At 35.3% G+C, this 18,402-nt stretch overlaps 1 protein-coding gene and 1 long non-coding RNA gene across 2 annotated transcripts; one reads left to right on the top strand and one right to left on the bottom strand.

The window, feature by feature from the left end:
- Nucleotides 1–279: 279 nt before the first annotated feature.
- On the bottom strand, nt 280–14,722 carry tdh2 (L-threonine dehydrogenase 2). Its single transcript, XM_007257581.4, has 9 exons — nt 14,465–14,722; nt 13,959–14,118; nt 10,608–10,650; nt 9,881–9,951; nt 8,559–8,708; nt 7,071–7,243; nt 5,764–5,854; nt 3,382–3,651; nt 280–3,151 (listed from the first exon to the last, which is right to left on the bottom strand). The coding sequence occupies exons 2-9, from the start codon at nt 14,107–14,109 to the stop codon at nt 3,006–3,008; spliced, it is 1,095 nt and encodes a 364-aa protein (XP_007257643.3). The 5' UTR covers nt 14,110–14,118; nt 14,465–14,722; the 3' UTR covers nt 280–3,005.
- A 2,395-nt stretch (nt 14,723–17,117) lies between these two features.
- LOC103026041 (uncharacterized) lies at nt 17,118–18,301 on the top strand. The gene is made up of 3 exons (XR_455479.3): nt 17,118–17,182; nt 17,864–18,037; nt 18,135–18,301. It is a non-coding gene; the product is annotated as an uncharacterized LOC103026041 (long non-coding RNA).
- Nucleotides 18,302–18,402: the final 101 nt, after the last annotated feature.

The following is an 18,402-nucleotide window of genomic DNA, read 5'->3' as shown; positions in this document are numbered from 1 at the left end:
AGATTCAACTCAATTAACAATCTTTACTAGTGTTTTAAGGCAATTCCTACCAATATATAGATAGATAAATAAATATTTGGGAGGGTTTCCTCAGGAAAATCAGAAGAATGTCCCAGATTATCACTACAAGCATTATCCTAGAGTATCGTAGATCCACAAGATTCCATTTGTTAAACGTCTAGCATGATTTCTATCATCATGCTGTTTTTTTGCTCTTTTACCTTTTAAAATGTCAGAAATCAAAACAGTCTTTGAAGAAATAAAAAAAGAACCTTTCCATTGGGAGAATTTTGTTTTATTTTTTTTTCTGATATAAATTTACACTGCAATTTATTCCCCCAATTTCGGCATGAAAACAATAAGCTAATGTGCCTTCAATATGAAATGTTAACATATTGTAAAGGCTTATCTCTACACAATATCAGTTGGGCCCCCCAAAATCACACCCCATAGATGGAGAAGGAGAGAGTTTCTGTGTATAGTTCAGGAGATGCTCTGTCTCAAACGCTAAATTGTAATACTGAGCAGATTCGTTGTGAATTGTGTTCGTCCCCTGAATTTGGTTCACCTGCTGAATTGACTTTTCTGAAATTGAACTGGCCCCAACTGCAGTGTTTATCCATGGGCCCAGGCCTGTGTAAGAGCTGTTGTCCAGTTTTTGCAGTGTCATATTGGCATGAATTGGCTGGAAAACAAATGGTCTTTGACCTATACATCATACTCACTTATTTGCAAGAGTAAGGCAAAGAAAGAGAGAGGGAGAGCGAGAATGAGCTTGAGTAAGATTGAAAAGAAGTACTTGTATTATCCCAATGACGTTAAACAGCTATATGGATGACGGGACAGAAGAACGTAATTGGAACTTCAGCATGAAAGGCTAGGTTTTGTGAATGGAGAAACAGGGAAATACAAGGCAGCATTTAGTGGTAATTCAGAATGATATGATTGAGTACATTACGGACAAGACCAATAATATTGAACCAGATGGTGCCTGTTTATATTATCATTACTTTGAGCATAAGAGCAGTCTGAATTCATATGTTATTTGTTAAATAAAAAATAAATATCTAGTTATAGAAAATCCACACCACCAAACTAAATGCTAAACTTCTAAGTGCCATAAAAAATAAATAAGGCCCCTAACCAGACAAGACCATCATAAGGAACAACTGTGTTTAAGAGAAGCACCCAGAGCCAATCCCAAACACTGCACTCTGGTCAACACCCTTAAGACTATGTAACCATCAAGCCTGATAGCCGATGATGGTTCCCTGAGGTTACAGGGAATTGAGAGTAAAATCTGTCCCAGAGCAGTCAAACCAAGACAACCAAGTTTCATTACAATACTATTGAACAAAAGCAGAGTAAGAAAATGATAAATGATAATTTTAGGACAGTAAAATATAGTATGTAGAATAACAGAAATATTAGTAGGTTGAAAGTACAATTTGATGGGAAAAAGAAAAAAAAAGTTTTTTTTTGTCCCAGGATTTCTAGTATAACAGCATTATTAGTTTTATTTAACTGACATAATTAAATACATAGTAATGTTTATTTCACTGGGGATAACTAGATATGAACGGATGCTAGTAAAATGTTTAACGCAAACTAAATGCTAATAACCATATTCAGTAACCTGGCTGATAATAAACAATATATTCATTAGAAGAAACAATCAGGCTATATTCATTTGCATAAATGTTTTGTTTAGCCAGCTTACCCTGGCTGCTAATGAGCTACTAGCATTAACAGAGCCAATTAGTTTAGCTTAACCTGACTACTAATGAGCTATATTCTTTAAGCTAGCAAGTTTGGTTAGTTCACCTGGATGCTAATGAGCTAAATTTATTACCATAGAAAGTTAGCATAGCATAACTTCACTACTAATAAGCTATATTCACTGCCACTACCAGTTAGGTTAATTTTCCTGACTGCTAATGACCTATATTCATTAACAGAACCAGTTAGGTTCATTTCTTAGGCTGCTAATGAGCTATATTTATTAACAGAGCAAGTAAGCTTAGCATAACGTTGCTGCTAATAAGTTGTATTCTTTAACACAGCCAATTCTGGTAGTTTAGTTGGCTGGCAATGAGCTATATTTATTACCAGAGCAAGTTAGCTTAGCATAACTTTGCTGCTAATGAGCTATATTCATTAACACAGTCAGTTCTCCTGGATGCCAATGAGCTGTATTTATTAACAGAACCATCTCATTAGGTTAGCTTAACCTGGCTGCTAATAAGCTATTTGCATTAACAAAGCAAATTTGGTTAATTTCCCTTGTTTCTTATAACAAAGCTAATTAGGTTAGCGTAACCTAGCGGCCAATAAGGTATTTTTTTTTTCAATAACAGAGCCAGTTAGGCTAGCTTAACCTGGTTGCTAATGAGCTATACTCATTAACACAGCCAGTTAAGCTATCTTAACCTGATTGCTAATGAGCTATGTTCATTAACACAGCAAATTAGGTTATCTTAACCTGGCTGCTAATTAGCTATACTCATTAACATTGGCAAAAAGTTTAGCTTAACCTGGCTGCTAATGAGCCAAATTGGCTGGATACTGCAATGAGCTACAACTTTTATGAGAGAGAGACGTAGAAGCACGAAGATATCTGGAGGTCGTAACAACATTACGATGCAAAAAGAAAAGTTAGTGTTAACAAAGATTTGCTACCTTTTCTCCTATAAGTACAACTTGTTAAACACTAATGGAAAAATAATCCCTGCAAAAAGACTAAGGCTGCTGATGAATGTGTGTGTCAGAGAGAAAGAGAGACAGAGATAGAGAGCAAAACTGTGAGCGTCCGTAATCCACAGGTAGTGCTTGTCAGTGCTGAGAAGCGTAGTTTATGTGGAAGACTCTCCTTGGCTGGAATACTGTAGTAATAGGAAATTTCCTGGTTAAGAGACACAGTTCCCCTTTACTGGGAGCATGGTGGGTGGGTGGGGGGGCTTTAAGGGGCAAGGTGACCAATGCTTTTAGTCAGTACAGCTGGAATGCTAGCTAACAGGCAGGCCTGCGTTGGTCCTTTTGTTCCGGATGCGGTCCAACATATCCTTGACTAGTTCTGGGAGACTGTATGCTGGCTTCCAGCCCCAATCTCGACGAGCATTGGAGTCATCAAATCGCATTGGCCAGCTGTCCGCTACACAAACACATAAAAATAGAAAACATTCAAAATTATGTTGTTGAAATTGGATTGCCCATTATATTTACAGAGATGGGTGCCTTTGGATCATATTTGTCTTTTTATAATTAAAAAAAATGACACTTCTGGCATATCTTTGAGAATATTAATAAACTTTGGTTACTAATAAAGCAACTAAAAGATCCAAAAGTTCATTCTTTTTCACTTGTTTTGCTTTTCTTTCATACCGATGTTCTGGCGAACAGGGTCCGGTTTGTAGGTGACCTTCAGGTGAGGTACGTATTTGCGGATCTCCTCGGTCAGCTCCTCAGGCGTGAAGCTTATGGCTGCGATGTTGTAGGTGCGCAGAGAGAGCTGGCACTCGGGAGCCTGCATGAACTCTAAGGTGGCTCGATGGCAATCAGAGATGTGCATCATGGGTAAGCGCGTTTGCGCACGCAGGTAGCACTCGTGGTGGCCGGTGCTGACAGCATCGTGGAAGATCTGAACGGCGTAGTCTGAGAAGAGGAAAAGTATGTGAGAGAGCAATGAACACTTATGCTGCCTTTCAACCTTTCTTAGAAGCTCATATTTACACATTTACTTAACAAGGTAATGTGTGTTATTAATCTGGAAACTTCAAAAGGTTAATGTTTTTAATATAGATTAATTACGTCACCAAATTTTGACCTGACCTTCTCCCGTAATTCACTCGTTTTACAGAGCATAGTGACATATTAATGTTTTTTATAGGCTTATTTATCAACGTAAACACAAAATTGTTTTCTACTGCTAAGTTCAGAAGGTAGATTACTTTTCAGTCCGAAGTAAGATCATTTAGGCCTTTAGTTATTATTATTTTTATTATTTAGTTATATTATTATTAGCTTCTATTACTTGTTAGATATGAATACAAGGCCTTGGCCTGTATAAAGGCTACCAGTGTAGATGACACATAAACCCTTTTCTCTGCAGTAAAATAAGGTATTTACATTATAGAGACTTCGAGGGTTTTGGAAAAGACTCCTACAGGACACTCAGAGAAGCTACCTGTTCACTTTCTAATTTTAGATACGTATTTTACGTATATTACAGTTTTTCAGTAACATTTATTTTCAAAATTTAGGCAGAAAATGTACTAATATTCAGACCAGTAAAGGGGCTACCTCCAGCACTAAACTATATTGTGAACTAGGGGTGGGCAATATTATATCGTATACAATATATTGTGTGATAATAGAGATGTTCTGTCTTAAAATTAGTCTATTATTTACTTTGAAGCTTTGAGTGTATTTATTGTGTACTTGTTTGCTTGTTTGCAGTTTATATGCATGCACTAAATATTCTTCTTAATTTTTTGCTGCATTATATTATTTCATGCTATATTATTTACAGTGATGTCAGTAACGCGTTACTTAGTAACACGCGTCTCGCTTTCTCCCCTGTCTCTCTCTCTCTCGCACTCGGCGTGTCTTTAGTTTCCGCCCGTTTTCGTTCTCGGGCTCCCTATCTCTTTTTAAAGGCGTTTTTTTGCGGCCGCATCCCAATTCACTAGCCAGGGCAGCGGTCTGCCACAAATTTGATTGGCAGAGGAGAGCGTTTGAAGATTTTACACCACACGTGATTGGAAGTTCACTGTGGCGCAGAACGCACATAGCGTAAAGACAAGAAAAGTTCCGGTGCTTTAAATGAACACTGTCAGAATTAAATCCTTCTCAGTAGTTGGGTCCGGTATGGGTCCGTATTGGACAACGTCTGGGTCCGGACCCGGACCGCAGTCTGCAAATATGTGATCCCTGGTCTAGACCATATACACGGTTCTGTTTTATAAAACCACTCCTTGCTGCCCTGCAGAGAACAAGTTCAATGTTCAGTTTTACAGTGTTAAATATGTCAGGTCAAGAAAGACTTTCTTTATTTTATATATTTTTTATAAAAACAAGTATTTATGTTTAGTAAAATCAAGAAAGACCATATTTTATTTTATAATTTTGAAATGTTAAGTTAATTTTTTTATTTTTATTAAAAAATATATATTTTTAGGAAATAGTTCAACTTAATAGAGATACATTGTTGCTGTTAAAAATGCATTTTCCAATAAAGGGAGTATTGGCAAAACTGGTTATAATGTTTATGTTAAGGCGGCGGGAGGGGGTGTCTGCAGCTGCTTAAAGTAACTAATAAAGTAAATTGTAAAGTAACTTAGTTACTTTTAGAATCAAGTAATCCATAAGGTAACTAAGTTACTTTTTAAAGGAGTAATCAGTAATCAGAAATCGGATTACTTTTTCAAAGTAACTATACCATCACTGCTTATTTATTTTGCCACATTATGATTATGCTGTTATACTCTTATACTATATTCCTGAAATGAATTATTTATTTTTCTGTTTTCCTATATCGCCAAGTATATTGTTATTGCAAAAATACCCTGAAATATCGCAATATTATTTTAGAGCCATATCGCCCACCCCTATTGTGAACTTCAGACACTAATCATGACCTGTCTGAGAAGCTGTATTTGGTTTGAGAGGAAAGGCTACCAATAACTGAGGGAACAAAAATGGTGGCTAAATGATGTAAGTAATGGAATTAAATGAGCTTGTACGTAAGCCAACATTTGCAGTTACCTGTGGTGCCTCCTCCAGGTTTTGTGGTGGCTGAAATAACTCCAGGGTAGCGCAGACAGCGGAAATCCAGGCCATATTTATGGTGGAGATACTGACAGCAACAGTTCAATATTACTACATCATTGTCACAATGATAATATGCTAACAAATCAATATGTGTATAATGTAAGTAAAACTTTGGCTATGCTGGAAAAGAAATATGTTTAGAAATGAAGGGATGCCATACATTTGCTGTCCATTCTGAGGTATAAAATCATGTTTTTAGAAACAATAAGAAGATATAATACTGTAATAATGCAATATACCGACTAATGCTACAAATAGCATTAAAAAGCTGTGAAGCTGCACTGAACTGATATATAGAGATCTTTTTAAACAGACCTCAATGGAAACTCCTGGTATTCACTTTGTAAAATTTTCATTCTCCATCCAATTTTCATTTGAGTATTTTAAACCTATATTCACTTAAATTAAATACATATAAATACATCAAAAGATTTAAAACCAATTTATTTAATTGACTGACAATAACATTCAAAGAGGAATTATTGTGCAAAGCAATTAATACGACAAATAAAGGTCAACTAAATTAACTTGCAACTCAAATTTTCAGTAAACATTACTTTGCCACCAAACTATGCCATCAAAATCCTCTGAACTACAAGGTCATTAATGAGTCAAAAATTACTTTTACTAAATAAATGCTAATAGCAGGCAGACTAACACCCTCTGAGGCAATGCAATCATGCTTAATCATTAACACAGCTATACAGTAACTTATTACAATAACTTGCTTTAAGTATTAGCATGTAGCAGTGATAGCTTAGAATGTAGCAAAATTCACATTTTGCCTCGTTAACAACCTCATAAATGAGACAATTCAGTGACATATCAGTTTTGGAACACTTCTTTTAAAATCCGTTTTATTTCTGCCACTTCTGTCAAAAATCTAGCTACAATCTTATATATATGTCACTTTACGGCAAATTCTTATTTTAACTAATTAATCTTTCTTCAGAAAGGATAAATGGATAAAAAAGCAATTAATTATTGAATAGATTAACCAAGGAATGAATTAAAAGGGGTCATGCAATGGTCCTTGCTTGTCAAAACCTCAAGCATGCCATTCATTCCAAATCTGTTTAACTCACACACAGACTTTTAGCTGCAGAAATAGCCCATGTAAAATTAATCATGGCTTTAATGTCACACGATAACACCACTAATGACAAATGACAGACCTAGTTTAGTCTTCTTTAAATTATTGATTCCAGTGAACTTTTGAATGACACAGTAAAAATCCTGACCTCGCCCATCAGCTCTCCGTGGACTTTAGAGACGCCATAGATTGTCCGAGGCCTCTGGATGCAGAGATCGGGGGCTGGGTCTCTGGGGGAGGAGGGGCCAAATGCCCCAATAGTGCTGGGCACAAAGAGACGCAAACAGTTCTCCATAGCCAGATCTAAAACATTATGCAGACCTAAAAAGAGAGAGCAGAAGAAAGCATTGGATGATTTTAGCATTGGTGGCGTGTTCTTTCTTTTTTTTTTTTTACTTTTTTATATCAGACAAAGATAGCCTGAGTAAATACAAAACACAAACACTAATTTTATAAGTGAAAAATGCTATCCAAAACAACCCGGCCCTATGTGAAAAAGTGTTTGCCACACCTAATAACTTGTTTGTGCCACACTTGGCAACAACAACTGCAATCAAGCATTTACAATAAAAAGCAATGAGTCCTTCCTACATCTGTTGAGGAATTTTGACCCAGTCTTTTTTTTTGTTGCAATTTTAGAGTTGAACTTGCTTTGTGTCATTGTCCTGTTGCAGAACCCAAGTACGCCTGAGCTTAAGGTCACAAAATTATATCTGGACCTTCTCTGTATTTTTGATTTTCTTGTAGAAAATAGAATTCATGCTTCTTTTAATTACAGCAAGTTTCCCAGGTACTAAAGCAGTGAAGCAGCCCCAGAGTATCATATTACCATGTCTGACTCGGTATGATGTCTTTTCAGTACACAGAATATTTATGTTCTATTTGGTCAGCAGTGGTTTTTCGCCTTAAACACTGACCTTAACTGAGGCAAGTGAGGAACCTGCAAGCTTCTTTGTGACCTCCTGGATGAGTTGTTCATGCCCTTTTGGAGGAATTTCGGTAGATCGGTCACTCCTCGAAAGGTTCACCAGTGATTCATGTTTTCTCCATTTGTGAATAATAGCTCTTACTGTGCTCTGCTGGAGTCCTAAAGCCTTAGAAATTACGTTGTAAGCCTTTCCAAACTGATAAATGACTTCAGATCAGATCAGGGCATACTGTTTTGCTTTTCGAGATCATTGTCTTGTTTAATGTTCTCCAGGTCTGGCAGTAATAAGGCCTTATTGTGGCTAGAGAAATTATAATATTTAATCACAGTGAATTTATGGGCCAATTACTTTTTTTCACATAGAGCCAGGTTGGTTTGGATTGCTTTTTTCCCTTTGCAAATAAAATTATCATTTAAAAATAGCTTTTTATATTTACTCAGGTTATCTTTGTCTGATATTAAAATGTGTTCAATAATCTCATAAAAGGTAACTGTGATGAAAAAGCAAAAATAAAAGAATTCTGTAAAGAAGTAAAACCTTTTTCACAGCACTGTACATTAGTCTTTTAGCTCCATTTCTTTCATAAATCTGACTAAACTTTGGGGTCCGGCTTATTTTATTATTTGTTTTAGCAAACCTTTCCTTTAATGTTGTCAAGGCTCAAACTGGGCCTTTTGTTCTGAAGCTTTTTAGCAGTGTTAACCCACCTGTGATGTTGATGGTTCTGGCGAGCGTGACGTTGGCCTCTCCCACTGCACTCAGCAGGGCGCTGTAATGCACCAACCATGTGATCCGGTTATTCACCACCAGCTCCCTCAGGTTTTTATAGTCCAGCACGTCGGCGTACACAAAGGGACCTGTTTAGCTCATTGATACATTAATATAATTTCTGCGTATCAGTAGTCTGATTCAGTGTTAAAATGAATTTAGAAATAGTGTTATAGATAGGCCTGTCTTGACCATTACACTAATTTTGTTTGGACAATATTTCATCCTTAAAATAACTGCGATAAATGATATTATTGTCATTTTAAGATCATTTTATGACACTGATATAATTATAATAGCATAATAATTAAATTACTGCCTTTTAAAGAGCATTTTACTTTTAATAATTACAAATATTTTGAAATTTGAAAATTGAAAAATATTACAACAGAAGTAAAATAAAACCTCTGTTTTACTTATTCATGTCAATGGACTCCCTATGTGTAGAAAAATAGGGTAATAAGTAATTATGGAGACATTTGAATATTAGTTATAACGTGAATTTAATATTAATTATATAGACAATATTAATTACATGCTGCTTATAGAGAAATTCAACAAATCAGCAGTGGTAAATAGAAAATAGAAAACTAATTCTTTGGACAATTTATTTTCTGAAATTAATGTGGTAAATAATATTTGTCATTCTGACAGTATTAAATTCCACTGTTGAAAATGTTGAATAATATAGTATAATAATAATAATAATAATAATAATAATAATAATAATAATAATAATAATAATCATAATAAAAATACAGTTACACAATTTTAAAGCCCAATTAACTTTTAATTATTAATTTGGCAGTATACTTATATTTCTTTTCCATTTTTCATTCTATTGTGCGTTTGTGGAAGCTGCGTTTTAGATGCATTAAAATGCATGTGAACAAAAATCCAAGTTAAATGCAAATTAAAAACCAGCACTGGTACAATTAGTCAATAATGCTACAATTATCACGACAGGCCTATCTACCTTTATGCAAATTATATTTATATTCTGAGTAAAAATAAAAAAGTCATTGATCGGTACACAGTAATCACAGACAAAAAAAATCCCCTGAACAGGACCCTATGAAATGTTCTCTCATTTTCTCTCATCTCTCAGTCTTAATTTTTTTCCCCATTAAGATTCACATTCACATTTTTGTTTTAATATCTGAAATTGACTTTTAATGTCTCAGTTATTTTAATCCTGCCATGTTCCCACTTCAGAAAAATCATAGGGCCCTATCCAAATCCCCCCCCGGGACTGACATACCCATGTTGAAAACTTCTGTAGGTGGTCTCTTGATGTCAGACAGGATCACGTTTTCTTTCCCATACTGCTCTCTTAAGGTTACCAAGGAATAGAAATAGAAAAGTTTAGTTGCATTTTTTAAAGCATTTTACAGAGTCATATAAGAGCTATTCACACTTCACATTCTGTAACAATTTATAACACAGGCCTACAGTGCTGTAAAAGTGTGTTTGCACTAGTGCTGGCAGCAATAATAACAATAAAAACAAAACTTTAACACTATACTTTTTTAAACATAAATTTATCATGTTAGCTGCTCTTTGATAGTCTCTCTTGTGAACATTGACAAACAGGGTGAAAGGATGATAATAATAAACTATGCAGAGAAACAGATACAGAATCCCAAAGTGCTTCTGTTTATGCAAGCAATGATGCACAGTAAAATAGTGCACCAATCTCTTGACCTAGCTAAACTTTCATGCATGTTCTTGGCAGGCGTGGGTATTTTTGTATTTGACAATATGTGAACAGTTTTCTATATCACCTCCACAGTTCCCCTGAACAGCCATTTCCTAATACCATTTTAGACTGAAAGATGCCCCATTTAAAAAATAAATCCAAATTATAAAGTTATTTGTATACCTGTATCTGAAAATAGTGATTCGTTGTGATTTTACTGCTTTTTAGTATTTCACTCTGTATACTAAGTATTGTATTTAGTATATAGTAATTAGTAGTAATCACACACCTCAGCATCTGTGCCAGTCCCACACCAAGCTGCCCCAGCCCACCTTCAAACAGAAAAAAAGAGAATATACAAAATAAAAAAAACAACATATTTACCAGATATCTTAAATTGAGACATTACCCAGCTGGCATTTCAACGCTGAATAAACCGTCATATGTTCAACCTTTAATAAACCATAGCTCACTAAAATGAGAAAATCCTCTGGTTAACAAAGTGTTAACAATAAACTTACAGCACTGTAGTAAAGCTGAGGATACAGAAGTTACCCACCACCACCAATCTGATTTACAGTTTTTCTCGGTTGCTTTAGAGCATTTTTCACATCAGAATTTAATTTCTCAAAACCAGGGGTTCAGTCTACACATCATCTAGTCATTTGTGCTCATCACAGAAGCAATTTCTCATTTATTTTATACAAACAGTAAATTATTTTGTACTATTGTCTGCTGTCTCCCAAATTATCAGTTGCTTCTGTCATGCAGATCACAATATATTATACATTATTCTGCTGAACTGGCTTACCCACTAGAACAGCTCACCATCAATTCACTGCACTGCACTTCATTCTTGCATTCGAATTAGTTCAACTAGTTATCAGAGCCTGTAATGCAGATTTTATAAATTTCTATTAGAAACTTTTTTGTAAATATCTCCTGAATTGATTAGTAACTAAAGTGCTCCTATGATCAGTGGAGTTGAAAAATTTATAATGGATGTAGAAACAAGCATGTTATGATTGATCGTTGTATAATGATATACATTACAGTAAGTGATCTGTGATCTGAACATTGCTGTGATTTTAGAAATAAACATCTGATATGTATTCATAACTGTATCGTGTTCAGAATAATAATGAAGGAAATTCACAAAAGTCATGTTGTGAATTCTGAAATGTAACATAATGAAACCGGAATAAAGCGAAACTAAACACCTGGATGAAGCTGAGCTTTAACCTGATGAAACACAATGTACTGAGCAGTCTTGTCTGTCACGACATGATCTGTCAATAAATTACTGTATAAACAGTAAAATCATAAGTGAATTCTGTCCAATTTCTTGTAGTCAGGTTCTCATAAACAGTAATGTGTAATTTTGTACTGCTGAAACTCATTTATGATTCACAAGAAAAAGTGCAGAATTTTAAATAGTTCTCACTTAGACATCAAAACGTCCTTATAGAGTAAACTGAAAGATGATCACATGACTAATCATTTTGACTGACTTCATAATCAATGACTAAAGAACTGTTTGTTCTGATGACTCTGACACATTCAATGATATAAATATCTACCTTTGGGGAATGGATAAAGGATTTAGAGTCCAGTACAAGCATTTGCTGCTCATCCATTATGTGGTGCTGTTTGTACAAACTGTTTTGAGAAATGCTCACAGTGTGGTGCAAATGTTAATTCTGATTTGAGAAATGCATCAAAGCAACCGAGAAAAACTGTAAATGACATAAATATTTACTGAGGTAAAAACAAAGAATTCTGAGTGAGGTATGTGCTTTTGCAGGTATTTCATTGAGTTTTGCTGTTTTGAGAAATGCACTTGTTGTGATGCCAATGTAAATCATTAAGTGAGAAATGTACCAAATCAACTGAGAAAAACTGTAATATCAATATGTTTATTAATTATGTTATTACTTAAGCCTGTATATCTTAGTGGCACAGTTCCCTTTTCTTATAGACCACACATCACCTGGAAGGTCCCATTCATACCTGTACTCCACCTGAGTTCCAGTAAACTGACATCAGTTAAACTTTACTTCAGCCTCTCTTTATTCCAGGTAAATATCACAAATCCTCCACCAGCCTGCTAAACCATGAACTCCTTTACAGTTGCACTGACAACATGACTAAGTATTTTTGACTGCCTGGTTTATAGGCAATGACACACAGGCTAGACATTCTGATGGCACTGACAAGCTGATTGACATAAATATTTACTGAGGCAAAAATAAAGAATTCAGACTGAGGTACGTGCTTTTGCAGGTATTTCATTGAGTTTTGCTGTTTTTACTAACTGTTTTTAGAAATGCACTTGTTGTGATGCCAATGTAAATCATAATGTAATGATGATGGATAGATAGACACAAAGACATATTGGTTGACTGATAGATAGATAAACAGATAGATAGATAATCATATATAGCAGCCAGCCAGCTAGCTAGATAGATAGATAGATAGATAGATAGATAGATAGATAGATAGATAGATAGATAGATAGATAGATAGATAGATAGACCTGCCAGCCAACATGATAGATAGATAGATAGATAGATAGATAGATAGATAGATAGATAGATAGACCTGCCAGCCAAAATAGATAGCTAGACAGACAGAGAGACAGATAGATAGATAGATAGATAGATAGATAGATAGATATATAAACCTGCTAGCCAACATGATAGATAGATAGACAGATAGATAGATAGATAGATAGATAGATAGATAGACCTGCTAACCAAAATTATAGATAAATAGATATATAGATAGATAGATAGATAGATAGATAGATAGATAGATAAACCTGCTAGCCAACATGATAGATAGATAGACAGATAGATAGATAGATAGATAGATAGATAGATAGATAGATAGATAGATAGATAGACCTGCTAACCAAAATTATAGATAAATAGATATATAGATAGATAGATAGATAGATAGATAGACCTGCTAACCAAAATTATAGATAGATAGATAGATAAACCTGCTAGCCAACATGATAGATAGATAGATAGATAGATAGATAGATAGATAGATAGATAGATAGATAGATAGATAGATAGAAAGACCTGCCAGCCAACATGATAGATAGATAGATAGATAGATAGATAGATAGACCTGCCAGCCAACATGATAGATAGATAGATAGATAGATAGATAGATAGATAGATAGATAGATAGATAGATAGATAGATAGATAGATAGATAGATAGATAGATAGATAGATAGGTTTGTTCACTTTAAAAAACAGTTATATATCTTACATAACACTGGTTCCACATGTACACTAGAGTGAGTGTACTGAAATGACTCTGTGGGTATGTGGTGTTATGCTGTAAATGGGGAGGCTCGTTTTTTTTGGCAGGTCCTTCTGGGTACCGCTCGCTGCTATTGTGCAGCATTGTGTAACTACAATACAGACTATAATACAGTCCAGGCAGCTTTACACAGCTCAACGCTTATTGATCCACGGCCTATTGTCTCCCAGGTAAATAGGATTGTCTCTTATGGAGCGGTGGGAAAAAATGCTGAAAAAGTGTGTGTGTGTGTGTGTGTGGTGGGGATATGATGATACTGGTACACTTGTGTAAATGTAAAGTTTGTTGACACACATGTGTACCTGTGATGAGGACTCGAGGACAGTCCAAGCACTCGTGGTTGCTGCTGATGTTTCTGAGGCCGATCCGGCGAGGGGTCCAGCCGGCCACTCTGGAGCAGCTGGAGAGGCACAGAGATCTCAGGATAGCCAAGGCACCACCACACACAGTCATGTCCACCACCTGTGAGCACAGAAAAAAACGTCTTGAATCAGGATATCTGCTGAAAAACACAGTCCAAGACCTGAATTTACTGGCTGGTTGTAGATGGTCTATAAACTAGTTTTTGTAAAAAAGCTGGTTATTCAGGTAAAAACATATATACACTATACTGTTCATGGTTTAAATGTTGCATTTGGTTGATTTTGGTTATGTTGGTCATACTGGTAGACCAGGTAACCCAGTAAACTTAAACTAAAACCAATGTAACCAACTTAACCAGCTCCAGCTGCCCGTGCTGTGTTGTTTCAGCAGGGCTTGATGGATCACACAGTTCAGGAGGCTGAAAACAGTAGCTAGAACATCTCACCTGTTGCTTTTTGGGGGAAAAAAACTTTGGAAACAATCCTCTCAAATCCAGCCTGCAGAACCACGTGCGTTTGGAAATCAAAACATCTCCGTCTGTAAGAAGTGTTAAAGTAAACAGCGCTGATAAAGGAGAGGATTTTCGTGGAATTTAACCGTTAGAATTAAGAGATTACCCTCCGATTGGTCAGCAAACAGGCGCACCGAACGACCATTGGGTAAACAAGTGGCTGGCGAGGGTGCTGCAGGGAACTGTAGTTTTTCGACCCCTATGCGTGACAGAGCTGCAAATCCAGCTCTGCACTACACTGACCGGCGTGCAGCGCGCCACAGCACAGCAAACTTGCTGACAAGCTGCTCGCGCGGGGTTTATTGTGCGTGAGAGAGAGAGTTTGTGTGTGTGTGTGTGTGTGCATAGGGGGGGTGGGGGGGGAGTCATTTAGCTGATGTGGGCTTTTTTACAGTTTAGGTGGTTTAATCTCTCGTAAATAGCCACACATTTATAATCAATACCCGATATAAGCTATAATGTATGAAAGCCCATTCCCGCCACCTAAAAAACAACAAGATAATGAGATATTATAATGACTTACTATTTCAAAAGAAGGACTTACTATCTCAAAAAATGAGAAAGTATATCACAATAACTTACTATCTCAAAATAATGAGAAAGTATATCACAATAACTTACTATTTCAAAATAACGACTTAATATCTTAAAATAATAAAATAGTATCTCATATTAGCTTACGTTTGCAAAATAACGATTTACGATCTTAAAATAATTATGTAATATCTTAAAATAATGAGATATTATCTCATAATGACTTACCATCTAAAAATAACGACTTACTATCTGAAAATAATGACTTACTATCTCAAAATAACGAGATAGTATCGCATTAATTTACTTTCTCAAAATAACAAGTAATAATGTATGTATGTATATATGAAAAATGACTTATTATCTCAAAATAATGAGATAGCATCTTATAATCACCTACTACCTCAAAATAATGACTTACTATCTCAAAATAATGACTAACTATCTCAAAATAACAACTTACTATCTCGAAATAATAACTTACTATCTCAAAATAATTACTTACTATCTCAAAATAATGAGATAGTATCTCATATTAACTTATTATCTCAAAATAAGGACTTACTTTCTCAAAATAATAATGACGTACTATCTTAAATAATGAGATAGTATCTCATAATAACAACCTGCTATCTAAAAAAAATACTTATTTTCTCAAAATAATAAGATGTCTCATTAAGTATCTCATTAAGATTTAATATCCCAAAATAGTTACTTACTATCTCAAAATAATAATGACTTACTATATAAAAAATGCCTTATTATCTCAAAATAATGAGATAGCATCTCATAATGACCTACTATCTCGAAATAATGACTTACTATCTCAAAAGAATTACTATCTGAAAATAACGACTTACTATTTCAAAATAATGACTTACTATCTCACAAAAATGACTTACTATCTCAAAATAATGAGATAGCAGTTTACCTAATAAAAAGTAAAATATGTGGTGGATTTATTTTTTTATTGTGGAAGGAGGGAAGGGGTTTCCATAATAATGGACACATTATTACACATATACAGGAATGTTATCCGCCACTGTGAAGTTTATTTAATACATTCTATACAGTTTTCTTTGATTTAGTATTTCTTTTATGTTATATCCACAGTGCCGCTTTTTTGTTTTTTGCTTTTAAATAACATTTTTTTTTATGCGTTTAAATAACAAGTATATATTCAGTATGTTTGCTAATAATTTAGTCAGTAGTTTGCTGACTTTCATATGTGTGGTGCTGGAATCCAAACTGTGTTTATTATGCAGCAATGCAACCTCACTCTGAACAGACAGGATTGTATAGTATGTGTAGTATGTCATAAAAACCTTTCTGGGTTGTGTCCTACGAATCTGCCCACTGCAAAACCCTCAGTCCCGTTTACACACCCTGGGTTGCCAGGTATAGACAACAGCACACAAACATTGTGCTGCAGCCATGGAAACAGACGAGCTTCCATTTTTCTGCTAAACAGATATTCACTGAGCTTCAGTAAGGTTGCTAACCTTAGCTGGGTAATTCACCATCACTACTAGCGTAGTAGAGACAGGCAATTTGAACAGCAAGCATATTATATTATATTGCAAGCATATAAAGCTGTCATCTATGCAAGAGGTGCTACTTTTAAGAATCTAAAACATAAAACATATTCTAGTTTGTTCAACACTTTTATCGTTTACTAAATAATTCCATATGTATTTGATAAACCATAATAACAGCATAGAAACCTAGCAACTATTTAAACATTTGAACATTATTAGCGTGTTTTTCCAAGCCAACTTCAAGTTTTTTCATAAACTTTCCCTATGTTTTTGTAGTGTATGATGTGAATATACGTTCCTTTGCTGACAATATGCTGACAAGTTTTGTTTATTCTTCTTCATAAACATCATCGCTTTCAGATAATCTGTCATGTTCTCATACCCTTTATTACACGTTACTGACTTTGGGAGAACTGGTTTATCAGCGTGGTGTTTCACTTTCCTGTAAATTTTACGTTTACTGTAAATGGGCAGCTACTAAATATGCAGACAGAAAAAATTGCCCCTTAATTTGCTTCAGCGGGCTGCCCAAGGAATCTGACGTCTTTGACCAGGAGCTCATAAATGTAGGAAAACCTTGGTGAGATATTACAGTCCTTTCAAAATTTGTATATATGTATATATATATATTTTAGCAAGTTAAACCCTCATGAATGTAGTTTATATATCTGTTATTTCTCATTGTTGTAAGAATCTTAGAACTAATTTTTCTATGTTTTATCGCCACTATTTTAGTGATCATTAGGCGATCGCGCACCTTGCAGCTTCAGAGTGTTATTTTTCTATCAAAACGATAAGAAAGTACACCTCACAAGGCTCGAAACACGCAAAATGCAAGTACTAATTCTCTTAATTAATCATGGATAGGTTTTGGGTGTTACATAAAATAAACCAATCAGTGTGTCACTTGCCATTGCCTTTAGGAGCCATGTGCACATTTTGGCAGACTGCTATTTTAACTGTGCAGCACTTCTGCACTTCTCAGCAGAGGAAACTGACCTGCTCGTTCACACAGTGAAGGTGTGTGAGCAGGTCAATTACAGGAACAGCAATGCAAAGCAAAATAATGCAGGTGTAAGGTGTAAAAATAGACTGCAGTGTGTAAAATAGGTGAAAGGTAGGTGAAAATAGGTATTTTGTGAAAGTCACAAAGTCACAATTTAAGCATACAGTACTTTCAGTAGATTTAGTAGATGTATGAAAAGCGAAAACGAAATCTTTTTCCAATTTTAACTTAAGAAAAAAAATATTTTCTGTACAGACTGGACCATGGCATCAGACAACTTAAAAACCAAGGAAATGGTCTTTCTGCAAAAATGATCAGAAACTCTTGATATAATGGTCAGCTCTAAGAGTGCATTCAAGGGGGCATTCATAGGAATGGTCTGCTCTGGGGCCGGAGGTCTTATTGGTGGTCCAGCTGGACTAGTGGCAGGTATTCTACACTAAAATCCCCTATAAGTTTGTGTGTGTATTAAAGTGCGTGTTCATTCCTCATTAAGTAACTGAACGTTGCTTGATTGTGTTGGCAGGTTTTGCTGCGGGAGGTGTTTGGGGTATATGGTGAATTTGTCTGTGCCTCTAACTGAGCACCTGAAGAAACAGACACCTGAATGGCTCCAGAAACTCTGTGCTGACCTCAGGAAACTGCTTGAGGACCTTTTCTGGTCCTCTGTGGACTTCATGGTTGAGAAAGTTGGTTTTGGTGAACCTTTCGGAGCACTAATCACGCCACTAACACCACAAAATATTTCATAATATATTAAATAATATATTGCAAAAAAAGCAGACACATTATAT

The sequence above is a fragment of the Astyanax mexicanus genome, chromosome 14 (genome assembly GCF_023375975.1).
Source record: "Astyanax mexicanus isolate ESR-SI-001 chromosome 14, AstMex3_surface, whole genome shotgun sequence".
Taxonomy (NCBI): Eukaryota; Metazoa; Chordata; class Actinopteri; order Characiformes; family Acestrorhamphidae; genus Astyanax; species Astyanax mexicanus.
The sequence above is the reverse complement of the archived record's forward strand: the minus strand, read 5'-3'. Positions and strand labels throughout refer to the sequence as shown.

Bases quoted from the DNA above. Each gene is read 5' to 3' on its own strand.
- tdh2 (XM_007257581.4), bottom strand. From the start codon at position 14,109: ATGACTGTGTGTGGTGGTGCCTTGGCTATCCTGAGATCTCTGTGCCTC. The intron at 5,855-7,070 runs GTCAGGATTTTT...TGTTGCTGTCAG, and splicing joins ACGGAGAGCTGATGGGCGAG to TATCTCCACCATAAATATGG. The intron at 3,652-5,763 runs GTAACTGCAAAT...TCCTCTTCTCAG, and splicing joins ACCTGGAGGAGGCACCACAG to ACTACGCCGTTCAGATCTTC.